The 15,280-nt window shown below is 61.6% G+C and overlaps 2 protein-coding genes across 2 annotated transcripts; both read left to right on the plus strand.

The window, feature by feature from the left end:
• Positions 1-35: 35 nt before the first annotated feature.
• RILP (Rab interacting lysosomal protein) lies at positions 36-4,739 on the plus strand (the record flags this gene model as incomplete). Its single annotated transcript, XM_080357356.1, has 8 exons — positions 36-290; positions 665-788; positions 1,176-1,297; positions 1,484-1,675; positions 1,893-2,056; positions 2,198-2,320; positions 3,397-3,480; positions 3,854-4,739. 8 exons carry the CDS (start codon positions 36-38, stop codon positions 4,008-4,010), a joined length of 1,221 nt encoding a protein of 406 aa, XP_080213482.1. The 3' UTR covers positions 4,011-4,739.
• Positions 4,740-5,600: 861 nt separating this feature from the next.
• Positions 5,601-10,695, plus strand: SCARF1 (scavenger receptor class F member 1; the record flags this gene model as incomplete). The annotated part of the gene is made up of 11 exons (XM_080357032.1): positions 5,601-5,710; positions 6,417-6,478; positions 6,773-6,874; positions 6,992-7,517; positions 7,896-8,114; positions 8,203-8,331; positions 8,406-8,509; positions 8,699-8,810; positions 8,887-9,011; positions 9,212-9,349; positions 9,689-10,695. The coding sequence occupies exons 1-11, from the start codon at positions 5,616-5,618 to the stop codon at positions 10,693-10,695; spliced, it is 2,619 nt and encodes an 872-aa protein (XP_080213158.1). The 5' UTR covers positions 5,601-5,615.
• Between the last annotated feature and the right edge of the window lie 4,585 nt (positions 10,696-15,280).

Genomic DNA, 15,280 nt, shown 5'->3' on the forward strand with positions numbered 1-15,280 from the left:
CGGAGCGTGTGCGGGGCGGCGGGCGGCGGCGGCCGATGGCGGAGCCGAGGCGGGGAGCGGAGCCGCTGTGGCGGACACCGCCGGGCCGCCTGGCCCCGCCGCACATCTACCGCATGGCCGAGGCGCTGGGGGCCGAGCTGCGCCGCCTCTCCGGCCGCTTCGGGCCCGACGCCGTGGCCGGGCTGGTGCCGCCCGTCGTGCGGCTGCTGGAGCTGCTGGAGGCGCTGGTGGCCCCGGCCGGAGCCGAGGCGGGGGCGGTGGCGGCGGCGGCCGGGCGGCAGAACGCGGAGGTGAGCGGGCCTGGGGGGGCTCGTCTGACCCTTCTTCCTTTGGGGGTCCCCTTGGTGGTGGCACTGACCCGCACTCGTCACAGAAGGCCCTGTGGGGACAGCTCTGACCTGGCTGTCTCCGTCCCCACTGGGGCGGCTCTGACCCGCCTGTCCCTGTTCCCCGGTGGTGGCTCTGACCCGGCTGTCCCCATCCCCCTGGGATAGTTACGTCTGACCCGGCTGTCCCTATCTCCCCTCGAGGTGGCTCCGACCCAGCTGTCCCTGTCCCCATGGTGGTGGCGCTGACCCAAACTGTCCCCGTCCTGCTGGGATAACTGACCCGGCTGTACCCATTCCGCGGGGGTGGCTCTGACCCGGCTGTCCTCGTCCCCCAGGACCCGGAGCAGCAGCTGTGGGAGGCCGAGCGCCGGGAGCGAGCCCTGCACACCCGCCTGGCCCGGCTGGAGGAGCAGAACCGGCAGCTCCTGGGGCAGCTTGCGGAGAGCCAGTCCCAGGAAGGTGGGTGTCCCTGTGGGTTTGGGCTCCCCTGATGCTATGGGGTGTCCCTGCAGGGGATGGCAGTTTGGGTGTAGGTCTGAACCTGCTCTCTCTGCTGTCCAGCCCTGGAGATTTGTCCTACCAGGGAGCATGAGTGTTCTGTAAACCACAGGGACCCCAACCCCCCCAGAGCACCCCCAAGTCCCCAGGAGGGTGGTGGAGGCAAATACAGGGTATGGGCTACTGTTGCCAGCACAAGGATGCGTCGGGCACAGCTTAAAGCTCTCGGCTCCCCTCTTTCCATACCTGAGTCTGGCTTTGCAGAAGCACCAAGGAACCTCATGGGGTTGGGGGACTCCTCACATCACGGAGGCCACTCATGGCTGTTCCTCCCATGTCTGGGCTCAGATAACACAGCACGGAAGGAGCGGGAGGTGATGCTGCGGCTGAAGGAGGTGGTGGACAAGCAGAGGGATGAGCTGCGTGCCCAGGCCCATGAGATCGTCTGCAAGAGCCGAGACACGGAGGCGGTGAGTGGGTGTGGTGTGTGAAGGGCCTGGGGCCCTGCTTTCATCCCCCCTTCCCTGGGGCTGCCATCGCGCTGGTGAGCCTGCTGGGGCAAATCCCTGTCCCTTGGCTCCGCGTGTGCTGATGTCCCAGGGTGGTTGCCCAGCACTGCTGCTGTGTCTCACCCTCATTTGCTCTGGGCCCTCCAGCTGCAGGAGCAACTGCATCGCTTCATGGCCATGAATGAGGACCTGCGTCACAAGGTGGCCGTGGTGCAGGCTCAGCTCAAGAGCGCGCTGGAGAGGAAGGCGGACCTGGAGGCCATGGTGCTGCAAACCCAGAGGGAAGCGAGCAGGAAGAGCAGGACCTCCTCTGAGATCCAACAGCCAAAGCCCAGCCTGGTGAGCCCAAGCCCACAGCCCAGCTCCTACAGGGCACCACTAACACTGAACTGACCTTCCCATCCCTGCGTGGGGCTCCTGGCACACCCGGACACAGAGCAGCTCCATATGAGCAATCTCATTGCTGGGACTTTTCCGTCTCTGCCTACACGTGGCACCCAGCCTTTGGGTGGGGGTTTGGGGGTCTCCGCTTGCCCACTGACTCCTGTCCCTGCAGGAAGGAGCTCCATTGCCCACAGAGGAGCCACAACAGCAGGACGCAGACAGGAGCCCTGCTCACTGCTGCTTCTCCAGGGAAGAGCTGCAGCAGATCCTGCAAGAGCGAAACGAGCTCAAGACCAACCTGTTCCTGGTGCAGGAGGAGCTGGCCTATTACCAGCGGTGAGTCCTGCCACAGCGACACAGGACAGCAAGCCGGGTCCCTCCCCTCCCCGCAGCCACTCGTGGCCCATCGGAGGCTGCTCTGCGTGTGGTTGGGGTGGGTTCCTTTGCCAGGTTAACCAGCTGGCTGCTTTTTGCCAGGGAGCTGCTGAATGAGGAGAGAGTTCCCAGCTTCTTCTTGGATGCGATGAAGTCGACTATCAAAAGACAGAGAAAAAAAATCAGAGCTAAAATGCTGGGAACTGCAGAGGAGTCGGCGAGCAGGTGAGTCCTGCTCCCCAGGAGAGAGGACAGGGTGGATGCTGCTGGCGAGCTCTGGTGTTTCCGTGTGGTGTGACCCCATGGAAGGGAGCTGCCTCCTCCCTGCCTCCTTCCAGAGATCAAAAGTGTATTGTCTACAGTGGATGTCTTGCTCTGGGTTAGCCCTGGGACTGCCACAGGGGCTGGGCTCTTCTTTGCTGCCACTCGCGTGTCCCTGTCACCAGTCACACATGGCCTGGCCAAATGCCACTCATCCCTGCATGAATGTGGCAAAAGGTGGTGGCACTGGGACCACTGGACAAAGCAAGTGGTCCCTGTGCTGTACAGTCGGAGGCTGCCCAGCCTTTGAGGATGATAGTAGAGATGTTCCCTGGAGGCTCTGCAAGATGTTTGTGGGCAGCGTTGGCTCCAACAGACTTGTCACGATTGGGAAGGGAGGACGCTGCATGTCTGCGGGTGGCGGGGGGCGAAGCCGGTGCTAAAGCTGCTGTGTGGCGTGGGGGGAGCTGGATCTCACTGGCTTTAATAAAGGTCTGAAGGGGGCTGAGCTCTTCTGTGCTACTGAAACCTGCTGCTTGCTTGCGTCGGGCTCTCCGCTTGTAGCGGGGAGGCTGGAGGTGTTGGGTCCTGCCGCTGCCATGTGAACGCTGCCCTGCGGTCACCTCTCATGTCACCCTGCGAGGCCTGGCTGTCCCCTGCCTTGGCCCCAAGCTGCAGCCAGTGGTGCCAAATGTCCGGCTGTTCCCATGCAGGGTGAGATGTCTAAAGACTTGACAGTGAGTTTGTGGCTTCTGCTGTGGCGGCAACTGGGGACACACCATCTGCTGGCCAAACGCCGGGGGTTTGAATGTGGTGTCTGAAGAGCCCTGTGTTTTGAGATCACCAAACTGGGGCTGGGCTTGCTGTGAAATGCAGCTGTATCTGTGGCTTTGTTTGGAAGACAGTGGCGCTGGTCCACGTGCCCCTGGCTCTGTGGGGGACACTGCTTGGCTCGGGAGGGACCCCCAGGGTGGCTTGGCCACTCGCTCATGGTGAGCCTGACTCAGCGCAGATTTTTCCTCTGCTCCTTTGTGCTGCAGCGATGAAGATGAGGGCTCCTGGCTCCCAGCTCGCGGCACGGACTGTGTGGATGGTCAGCCTCCCGAATCCAAAATTAGGAGCTTGTAAGTTCACTCCTGTGCTGCTGGGGACAGGTGGCTCTGCTGGGGACGGGTGCCTCTGCTGGAGACGGCTGGCTCTGCTGGGGATGGGTGGCTCTGCTGGCAGGAAGGAGGTTTGGTGCCTACCCTGCCAGGTATGACAGGGATGGAGCTGGGCTGCCCAGTGCGGGGCTGACGGCATTGCTACCATAGGGGGTCACTTGGTTCAGGGGGCTCTACATTGTCCTGGCGCAGGACAAGCCTCACCGCATGCTCCCAGGAGCTGCCAGCTGGGCTGTGTCCCGCTGCCACCGTCGAATGCAGAGGGAGGTTGGGATCCGGCTGCTTCCCTGGGAAGACTCTTCTCCCCCACAGCCGTTATCTGCTCTCTCTGCAGTTTTGGGCTGTGGTATCAGGACAGCAGCAAAGACCCCCCCACATCCAGCTGCTCCGGAGCCTGGGAAATCATTGACTCGCTGGACACGCAGCTGGAGCCAGAGGGAGAGAATGAACCAGCGGACAATTCCCCCGACAGAGCCACACGAACCCTCTGACCCCACCTGAATGGCAGCCAGATCTGGCCTCACAGCAGCGTTTCCCAGCTCCTTTTCTCCCGGCATCCTCGAGAGCAGCACGGAGCCCTGGCTGGGGCTGCCGCTGTGGTGACGGTGAAGCCGCAACATGGGCAGCTTCCTCCAAACCTGCTGGGACGCTCAGCCATGGGGTGCCAGCCTGGCACGGGCAGCCCGGCAGCTCCAGGCATCTCTTTCATTGTGCCCATGGCTCAACTATGGGGGTCCTGCAAAGCCGTTGCCCTGCTCCCCACTTCTCCGGCTGCTCAGCACAGGGGGGTCTGTACCCACTTCCTGCACCCCAAAGGGCTCTTCCCCTCTGCTGGTGGCTCTTTCCACCCAGCACCTCTTCCCAGGATCCGATTGTGCAAACCCGCCTTCCAGGGGTATTTTGCTTCACTCAAATCCACTTGTACCCTCCCCTGTCTCTGCCATGTGGAGGTGATGTTGGGGTGCCCGGGGCTGGCCAGGCGCTGTCCCGGGACACTGAGCACTCTGCACTGGGTGTTCGGGACCAGTCGGGATCAGCACCGCCAGTGCCACTCCTGCACTTTTCAGGCGTGGAGTGAATTGGTTTTATAGTGGGACTTCTTCCTGCTGCTACTGGGAACTCTCAGACTGGAATAATCTTCCTGGGGGTGAGTTGGCCCTCTCAGGTCAGGCACTTTCTCGCTCTAGAACTGGAATCAGAAATAAATCAATCTCCGAGTTCCCGCTGTACCTCTGCTCTCTCCGTGCTTGGGAATGGCCGGGTGATGCTGTGGAGCTTCACTTGCTGTTGTCCAGCGTCACCATTGCTTTTCCTGCGCTGATGCAAAGGGCTGTGGCGGCTGTGCCAGACCCCAGAGCCACTTTTGGGGCTCAGCTACAATGGGGAGTGGGGCTGCAGAGGCTGCAGCACCGGGCGTGATGGAGTTAAGTCCTGCATGGTGGGGGCAGCAGCACACTTCCAGCCCGGCCCCCCCTGACTAAGCTGGCCTTGAGTAGGAAAAAGGTGTTTCCTGTGCATCTGCTGACACAAAGCTCCTGGGGAGGTGACGAGGTGGGACAGCAGCCAGCAGTGGTTCAAGGGCCAGCCTGGGGCACACTGTGTCCCCATGGGGGACGTGGGGACCCTACTTCTCAGTCCCTGCCCGAGGTTGGCAGCGCTGTGGGGCAGATCACAAGGGTTGGGGCAGGAGAGGCGGCGGATGCTTGACATGGGTTGGGGAGAGATGTTGGCTAAAACAGCTTTAGGGGTGATGGAGGATGGCACAGGGGGAGCTGGACAACCGCAGGTGAGATGCTCAGGCAGGCACCAGCCCCTGCTGTGGCTGCGCCGACCCCCTGGGTGCCCATTTCTGCTCCCAGGGTGGCAGAAAGGACCAAAAATAGCCCGTGTGGTGGCATTCCCTGCCTCCCCCTCCCTGCCGCACCCCTGACGTCTGGATCGGGGCGCCTCCTCCCCCGTTTCCTCAGGAAGAAACCCAAGGTTGGGGAGAGGAAGAGGCTGCACCGCGGGAGGGATAGGACGGGACGGACGGGACAGACGGACGGCGGCGCGGGGCTGGGGAGCCGCAGGGACTCGGGCCCTCGTGCCCCGCCGGGATGGGGAGCGCCCGGCCCATCCTCTGCCTCCAGCTGTGGCTGTGGGTGCAGAGCTCTGCCCAGGAGCTGGACCCTGATGGCAGGAACGTCTGCAGGTAGGTGCCACGGGGGTCCCCGCTCGTGCCTCTCCATCTCCTGGGGCAGCTCAGCAGACCCGGGGGGTCATCATCCATCTCTCCTTCCACAAATGGACATCTGCAGCCTGGCATTGCATGGGTGTTGAGACTGGGGTGATGCTGGGGGCCACGATCAGGGCATGTGTGGGCATTTGGGGCATCCAGACCCCTTCTCCAGGGGTTATTTCTCCCTCACCCCCAGTGTGTGGAGCAATGGGGGGGATGTGGGAGTGTTGGCAAAACTTTTGTCATGTGCCAGGTGGGGAATGCAGGCGTAACAAGACCCAAAGGGCTTTTGGAGGTAATGTCCCATCCGCTGCCACCTCTCCTGTTCGTCTCGCCACCAACAGCAGTGCCTTTGGTCACCTTCACCTCGGTGCCTTTGCGCTCTGGGTCACTGGCAAAGCTTTGAGCTGCATCTAGAGCACCAGGGACCCAGCACGGGCTCCGCAGCCGCAGTCCTGCCCCACCGCCCAGCCCCAGCTTGGGCTGCAGCCTCTTAAATTTCCTTCTATTTTGCTGGTTTCCTTCCGGAGCAATGCCCCAGGGGCCGCGCTGCTTCCCCACCCGCCGGGCCCAGCCAGGGCAAGCGCGTGCGTTCGCTTCACCGCAATCAACGCCATGAAGCCGCATGTGAACCCCGGCACCCCCCGCCCCACTGATGGCCCCCGGGTCTCTCCCGCAGGCTCCCCGCTGGCCCCGCGTGCTGCCCCGGCTGGAAGCAGGAAGGACGGGAGTGCACGGCCGGTGAGTGATGGATGGCAATGGAGCCCGAATCTTGGCTGAGTGGCTCCTCCATGGTGCTGGGTGTTGGGGAAAGCACCGCAGCTCTCCACAAGTGGTAGCAGTGGGGTGCTGCACCGCAGGGACCCCCAAATGCCCACTGAGCAATGATGCTGCGGCTCAGCCAGAGGGATGGAGCGGTAGGCGGGTGGTGGTTTTCCCAGGGAGGTGGCTGGGTGGGTGGCAGGTGGTCCAGCAGTGGGGTGTGAGACCTGGGGTGGCCATCGTGCTCTGAAATATCTGTTCTGGGGCCGACAGCGCTGTGCGAGGGGGAGGATGCCTGCGGGGCGGACGAGGTGTGCGTGAGACCTGGGGTTTGCCTCTGCAAACCCGGCTTCTTCGGAGCAGACTGCAGTTCCCGTGAGTAACCCCGCCCGGGGCTCAGCCCTCACCGTCCTCTTTGCCAGCCTGGATACTCAGGAGGCTGCTGGGCTTCCCCACCACCCCTCCATCCTCACCGTCTCCCTCCCTTTGCAGGCTGCCCTGAGCAGTACTGGGGTCCCGACTGCAAGCGGAGCTGCACGTGCCACCCCAACGGGCGCTGCGACCCGGCGAGCGGGCGCTGCACCTGCGACCCCAACCACTGGGGAGAGCTCTGCCAGTTCCCCTGCCCCTGCAGCCCCCACGGCCGCTGCGACCCCCTCACCGGCGCCTGCCGCTGCGAGCCGGGCTGGTGGGCACCTACCTGCAAGAAGCAATGTCAGTGCAATCCCAGCACCTCCCACTGTGACCCCCTCACTGGGCACTGCCACTGCCTGCCGGGCTGGTGGGGCAGGAGGTGCAGCTTCAAATGCTCCTGCAACGTCTCGCCCTGTGCCCAGGAGACGGGCAAGTGCGAATGCAAAGCTGGGTTTTGGGGGTCGGCGTGCCAGAGGCGCTGCGACTGCCTGCACGGCTCCTGCAACCCCCTCAGTGGCTACTGCAGCTGCAACCCCGGCTACCAGGGCAGGAGCTGCCAGGAGCCCTGTCCGGCAGGGAGATACGGGTCTCAGTGTGTGCACAGGTGAGCTGGGGGGACAGTGCAGGGGGGTTCAGTGGGTACCCAGACCTTGTGAGGAAAATCATCACGGATGCATCTGTCCCTTTGCCTGGGCAGAGAGACCCATCCGATGCAGCATTATTGTTGCCTCAAAAGAAAAACCTCGCTAACACTAGCAGAAAGCACTGGTGTTATCCTAAAAATCTGGTTGTCTTTGGTCCTGCTCCCCAGGGAGATAAAGCAGTGTCTCTCCTTCCTGCCCTCTTGCTGCTTCAGAGCAAGAGCTATTACAGGGTATTTCTCTGTGGTCCAAACTGATGCTCAGTGCTGGTGTGGGGTGAAACCTGCATTTTGGGGGGGCTGGGGTGGGTGTGAGGCCTCACTGCCCCTCTGCCCATGCAGCTGCGGGAGCTGCCGGCACAACCAGCCATGCTCGCCTCTGGACGGCTCCTGCCCAGCCTGCCAGCCCGGCTGGAACGGGACCCTCTGCAAGGAACCCTGCGCCCCCGGCTTCCACGGCGAGGGCTGTCTCCAGCCGTGTCCCCGCTGCCGGCGGGGGGACGTCTGTGACCCCGAGACCGGGTCCTGCCCGCGCTGCGAGCCTGGCTGGACTGGACCCAGGTACGCCCAGAATCAGATCCCTGGTCCTCACAGGGGGGTCCGTGCTCCGGGATGCAATGGGTTGATGTTTTGCTCTCCATCTTGGCAGCTGCAACAGCTCCTGCCCCGCGGGCACTTTTGGGGATAGATGCCAGCTCCTCTGCCCTGAATGTGTTGCGGGGAGCTGTGATCCCGTGTCGGGAGCGTGCATCTGCCAGGCGGGATACTGGGGAGCCAGGTAACGCCGGGAGCGGGGCAGGGTGGGGATTTGTGCTCCCTGGCAATATTTCCCTCCTTTGTTCTCTTTTCCAGCTGCAATGATACCTGTCCAGAGGGGTATTTTGGAGTGAACTGTTCCTCGACCTGCCAGTGCTCCCGGGGGACCTGCCACCCTGTGCAAGGGAACTGTGTGTGGAGTAAGAGCAACCACAAATTTACTCCTTGGTGCTGGGGAAGGGACCATAACATCCTCGCTGGGGACGGAGGTGCTGGGAGGTTTGATGCAGCCTGGTCCTGCCCAGTGGTTCCCGGCTCTCCATGCGGGGCAGCTCTATGGACTCTGCAGCCACAGGACGCACCAGACTCAACCCATCTTCTCTGCACAGGTTTTAAGGACCACGGGGCTCTGGCAGCTGCCGTCCTCGTCCCTCTCCTGCTGCTGCTGCTCTGCGTCGCCTGCTGTTGCTGCGGAGCCGGCCCAGCAGATGCTAGAGACAGGTATTTGTTGTATTTTGCAACCTTTGATGTTAAACCCCATCTCCCATGTCCTTTCATGCCCGTATCCCCTGCACAGGGCCGCCATGCCGGATGACAACGTGCTGGCCAGGATGAAGCACCACGTGCGGGGGGTGCTGGCGAACCTCAGCGCTATGATGCCATGTTTTGCTCTGGGCAGCTCCAAACTTCCCAAAGTCACAGGTAAAAGAGAAAAAAAGCAGAGCTGCCAACAAACTTTCCAGGGTGTCACCCCCACCCTGTGCTCTCTGCATTGTCACCAACTGCGGGGGAACCTGCACCCCCTCTCTCGCCCCACTGCACAGCTCGGGGCGGGGGTTGCCCTCCCTGCCCACCCTCCAGCACTCTGGGGTGCCCGAGCTCAGGTGTCTTCTCCTCCACAGTTTCCCACCACGACGCAGAAATCCCCTTCAACCCCAGCTTCATTGAGTCACCGTCAGCCGCGTGGGTTTCAGACAGCTCCTTCTCCTCCTTCGACACCGACAACGAGGGACCCGAGTACTCTGTCCCTCCCAGAGAAGGTGATGTGAACAGCTGCTCCTCCTCTCTCTGGCTGCCATAGCCCTTCTGGGCTGCCTGGGGTCAATCCTGCCCTGTCACCAACCTCGGATGTCCCAGGAACAGGTGCTGGGCACACATAGCATTTATTTTCATACTCTCGTTTTTGTGTCTGCAAGGATGTGCCAGAGCCGTGCTTGGCCTTGTGTGATGGGATGTAGCGTGGGCAGCCCCATTTCACACCCTCCTCCCTGGGGAAACGCTCCCAGGGATAACGCTACTGCATCAGCCCGTGTCCCCGTGTGTGTCCCTGCGCAGGGTGTAGCTCCAGCACCACTGACCCTCATTCCCTTCTCCTGCAGGCATCCCGCTGCTGGGGGGGGCCGAGCTGCAGGACGGGGCATCCCCCCCTGGCGAGGTGCTCCCGGATCCATCCGCCTTCGACTCTGAGGATGTCTCGCAGCCCTTCGCCATCCCTCGCACCTCCAGCATCGCCAAGGCCAAGCGTCCCTCTGTGTCCTTTGCTGAAGGGACAAAATTTGGGGCAGCGGAGACTCCCAGCCCTGGGCGGAAGCCCAAGACCCCATGGGGCCCATCCAAGCTGTCCCAACCACCAGGGGACACAGCAGCTGAGCCCCCCGCTGAACAGCCAGCCAGTGATTGCTATGAGAGCCCTGAGCCCCTCGGCAAGGGGGAGGAAAGCCACCGTCCATCGCCCCGGGCCACCCCGGGGGGACGCCGGCGGGTGGTGTCCAGCACCAGGCACGTGGCTCAGAGAGTGGAGGCTCTTGAAGCGGCTGCAAAATCCGCCAGCTGGGAGGCAAAGGGGAAGGAGCCCAATGTCACCACCATCTACATGATGGTGGGAACAGCCGGGCAGGACTCCAAGGCAGAGGGAGGTGGCGAGGGCCGGGTCCAGGCTGTGCTCAAGCGGCTGGGCAGCCTGCAGAGAGGCAAGTGGGCTGCAAAGGAGGAGCCCAAGGTGAGGAGGAGTGCCGAGGCCATCCAGAAACCACCCCGGCGGGCCCTGGCACAGCGCAGAGACTCAGCAAACAGCTGCAAGCAGAGGGAGAGTGTCCCAGGAGCTCCTGCCGAGCCACCCCCCGGCAAGCAGCAGCATCTCCCTGGGAAGAGACAGTCCTTCCTTCTCACATCTCCCTTGCCAAAAAGCACCGAGGCCCAGGATGGGGCCAGCGATGCTGTTGGTGCCACAGAGAGGGGCAAAAGCCCTGAGTTAGTCCTCAGCCTGGAGACAAAGGGACAGGCTGCCCCAAAGGAAGAGCCAAAATATGAGAACGTGGTCAGTGGCAGTGCCGATTCACCCCCCGGCCACACCGAGGAGCCACCGGCCACCCCTGCGGCCACCTGAGCCACCACCGCCTGGGCTGGGGCAGCGGGAGCCCAGGAGGCTACTCGGACCCCAGTGTGGGGGGAACTGAGGTCCCCTCTGAGCTGTGAACTGGAAATGCATCAAGATTTCCCACTGATGCCCTTTGCTCCGCGCCGAGAGGCTGCTGAGGACCCTCACCGGTGGTGGGACGGGTGATGCCGAGAGCCGCAGTGGCGGCAGCTCCAGGGGGTTGTGGTGCTTCAGGGCTGTTTTTTGCCCTCCCTGCTCTATGTGCCTCGTTCTGTGTCTGTGCCAAGGGACAGCGATGCTCTGGATGCGGCGGTGGCATCTTCTGATCGCTGTTGGCATCGAGTCTGGGGAAACATCCTTATAAATGGGTCTGCTGGGGGTTCTGCTGGGAAACACACAGGCAAAAACCAGTTTCACCCCATCAGCTTTCACCTTTCCCTGTCCCAGCTCTGGTAACCCTGCTCAGAGCCTCTTGCTGTAAAGGTGCCTCTTGCTGGAAGGGATTATTTTGTGGAGCTGGGCTGGGGAGAGAGGATGGGCTGGGGAGAGAGGATGGGCTGGGGAAAGAGAATGGGCTGGGGAGAGAGGATGGGCTGGGGAGAGAGGATGGGCTGTCACAAGCAGCTTCAGCAAAAAATTAATTTTAGCTGCTTATCTTGAAGGGTATCTGGGTCTGCAGGGGTTTATCTGCGTGGCTTTGGCTGCCTTCGTTTCTATGTACACACGCAGCACATGAAAAGGCTCGTGGCACGGCACAGCGTTTGTTGACGGACTTTTAAACTCCATGCAATATCCAGCCCAAATTGTGGAAGAACAAACACGGCAGCTGGGCTGTGACCACCAACCTGTGCCCCCGGTGCTGTGCTGGCCTCGATAAGGACAAAAGCTGCGTGGAAAATGGCATTTCCACAGGTGCCCGAAGCTCCTGCCATCTCCCACACCTCATTGGTTCTGCAGCAACGTGTCCCTGTGGGTGGCCGAGATGTGACAAAGGGGCTGCAGCATCTCCAGCACAGCCAGAGGACCCCGGGCAGCGCAGGTGAGATGGACACGAGGGCTCTGCAAAGTGGTTGAGATGCCCAAGAGGATTTGCAGTGTGAACTGGTTTTAGATATATCTAAGCAGAAGAAGTTTCTTGTGTATTTTTCTGTTATTTTGTGGGGCATGAAACCCTCTGATTGAAAATTAAATGTTACCAAAGCCCTTCAGGAGTTTCCCAACTACCCTCTGAATCAAAGGCATAGCCAGAAACATTCTCCAAAGCACAGAAACCATCAGCAGCCTTAGGCTTTGGGTTTGGTTTTGGTTTGGTTTTCATTTTCTGTTTCTGTTGGAGCCCTTTAGAACTTGAGTTCAAGGCTGTTCTGTTCTCACCGAGCTCTGCTGACTTTGTCACAGGCCTGTAAGAGTTGTCCCTGCTGCGCTGGGGTTCAGGGTACACGGTGTTCCAGAAAACAGAGCAGGTTTTCAGAGCAGGTTTTGCTTTTGGCCTTTGGCTTTTCACAAGTGCTTCTCTACAGTGCAAGGCACCGAATCCCCACGGTCCCGCGTGGGTGAGGCTTCCAGTTTTGCAGAGAGCACGCAGCACTCCTTCCTACAGTGCTATCACCCACTGCCATGATTATAACGCCAAATATTCTGGTGTGCAAATAAAAATGCTCATGCTGGGAAGACCTAAGCAGCCGCCTGGCCAGATATCTGTTCCGCACAGGCTACTTTTTGTTTTGACACTGATTTATTACAGTGCCAGCCTCGCATTTTATTTATAAGCAGCCATTTTTTCCTAATTGGTGGGATATTTTCAGCCTGCGAGCCGTGCCGTGCTGTGCCAGAAGCAAACGTCACGTGAGCGGGTTTGCTGTGGGTACGGCATGTGAATAGCTGACAACAACCTTGACAGCCTTCCCTGCCGCTCTAACAAGCACCAAGCGCTGAGAAAACGCTGCTGCTGGGAGAACCTTTCACGTTTGCGGGCTGAGCTGCAAGGCAGGATGTTTCCCCTGCTTGAAGATGAAGCATCTTCACCCCAACTGGGCGCTGCAAGGGAAACAAGCGGTGGATTTTCAGCGCGTGGCTCTGCTGGTGTCTTCTCAGGATGCTTCGGTCCAGCTTTGCCATGGTTTTAGTTCTGGATGCGGGAGGTCTGTGAGCCAAAGCTGGCGGGTGAGGATGGGGTTAATGTCTTCCCGTGCTAGATCTCCCACTTTCCAATCCTGCTGCTGCTGTGGGAAGCAGTTCCCAGGTGCAGGTCTTGTGTGTGAGCAAAGAGGCATCCGTGCTCTCTGCCAGGGCAGCTCTCACTCAGGCTGTCCCCTATGGCCATGGGGGTCCGTCCCCCATTGCCGCAGCCTTGTCATCTCCTTTCCCAAACTGCCCAAACTCTGCCTTTGAAGACGACCCCATCGGACCTCCCCGTGCAGCTGGGCAGGAGCTGTCACCTCCTTTCCAGCCTCAACCCGCTGCTGGCCAGTTTCTATAAATGTGTCTTTGTGCCAGTGCTGCTCTTCGGCTTCAGTTTATTTTTTTTCTCTCCGTGATGTTTACTTGTTCCTGGGTGTATTTATAGATGGTAGCAGATCACCCGATAGCTTCTTTTCTCCTTCTAGGATAGGAAAACCAAGCTCCCCCCCCCCCGTGCTTCTGCTGTAGTGAAGGATTCCGGTGTCCCCAGGCAGCCTCTGAGCACACCTCGTGCTCCTCCCTGCCACAGTTCATGTTTCCTGGACATCATGACCCAGTCTGGGTGCTGAGGTCTCCCAGGGCATCGTGCTGTCTCAGCCTTCCTCTCCCTCTGCTAAAAACACGGCACCAATCCAGGCTGCCTTGTTTTCTTCGTGTTTTTTTTTTGTTTGTTTGTTTGCTTTGGCTTAAACCCATTTTACAGCTGTTGGAGGGTTTGACCCTTGTCCCACGGCCAAGGAGTTTCCTTTTCCCCCCCATCGCAGCCACGGGTGCGTGTCTGTTTGTCCGGGCTCTCAGCTTGTGCGGAGCGACTCAGAGATGTTGGCCTGCCACAAGCTTTAATCTCGTTTGGCTGACAAAAAACCCTCTCCTGCCATAATTTCCAGGGGTATACAGCCACCTCCTCTGGAGCAGGACCCTGCTGATGAGTGATGAGTTTGTGGCAGCACTAGAAATCCTGCAGGGAAACACTTCAAACTATAATTTAACATAAAAAGCGAGCAGAGCTCTGGGGAGCTCGGATGCAAAACCGCTCCTGTGGCTTCTGCTGATTTTACTTTTATTTCATGCAACGGCTGGCGGTGCCCGAGGGATCGTTACCCCGGGCTGTGTGTTGGATGCCGCCTCCCAAAATTAACGGGAGACAGCTCCTCCGTAACCGCAGCGGATGAGAAATACCGCGGCTCCCGTTGCCGAGATGGCTCCGTGCGCTCGGCCGGGGTTGCAGGAGCAAACGCCGCTCGGTGGGGAGCGCACTGCGGCTCTCCCGCCCGCCGCCCGGGGCCGGTGCAGACCGGCAGCAGCCGGTACCAAACCCCGCAAGGAATATCCCGCTGTCCCTGCGGGGCCGCGCCGGGAGGTGGAGCGGCCGCACCGGCAGCGCCTCATCCTTTCCGCGCCCGGTATCACCTCCCGCCGCCGCTGGGCTCCCGTTCTCCTCCCTATTCCCCTGGAACGCGGCGAGTCCGGGTGTAGCTGTGCCCGCCGGGGCGGGGCGGGGGGTGCTTGTGCGTTTCACGGTCCCCGCGGGGGGTTCCCCCGCCCGGTTCCCGGTGTGCCCCGTGCCCAGCCCCGGAAACAACAGTTGTTGTGGCAGGGTGCGTGTGACCGTCCCGGCCGGGAGAGCCCGGGTACAGCCCGGGGCGGGGGTACCGGGGTGGGGGGGGGGGTGGGGGGGTACGGGGCGGGGGCGCGTCCCCGCACGTGCCCCGGCGGCAGCGGCGCGCGCGGCTCGGGACCCCGCAGCGGGCGCGGTCATTGGCCGAGGCGGCGGCCAATCAGCGGCGGAGCCTGTTTGCGCCGGAGGACGGATAAAAAGCCCGGGTGGGAGCGCGGCGGAGCGGAGCGGCGGGGAGCGGTGGGTACGGGGGGGGGAAGAGCGGGGGGAGCTGAGGGTTTGCGTGGGGTGCATGTGGGGTTTGTATGGGGAAAGAGTGGGGTGCGCGGGAGGTGCTCTGCGTGGTGGGGGGAGAGCGGGGTAAGGCTTGCCTGGGGTGGAGTCGGTATCGGAAAGGGGGTTGCAGGGCGCTCGGGGGTGTTTGTGCAGAGGGAGGGGGTGCGTTTGGGGAGAGCGAGGTGTATTTGGGGATGGGGGGGGTGTCGTGCGTGGGAGTGGCGTGCGTTGGGGGAAGAGGCGGGTGCGTCGGGGTGATTGGGGGGAGCGGGGTGCCCGGGGCGGGGGGGCTGCTCGGGGAAGGAGGGGGCGGGATGCAGCAGGGCTGTGCGGGGAGAGGTGGGTGCGTGGGGGGCTGAGGGGAGCGCACTACGCGGGGGAATTGTGGGTCGGGAGCGGGGTGCATCGGGGCAGAATGGGGTGCATGATGGGGCTGGTGCGGGAGCGAGCAGGCGGCATGGCTTGACACAGAGGATCGGTACTGAGGAAGGACGGGGGGCTGGGGAGGGGGCGTGCGGG

Source organism: Nesoenas mayeri, assembly GCF_963082525.1.
Source record: "Nesoenas mayeri genome assembly, chromosome: 20".
NCBI classification, from domain to species: domain Eukaryota; kingdom Metazoa; phylum Chordata; class Aves; order Columbiformes; family Columbidae; genus Nesoenas; species Nesoenas mayeri.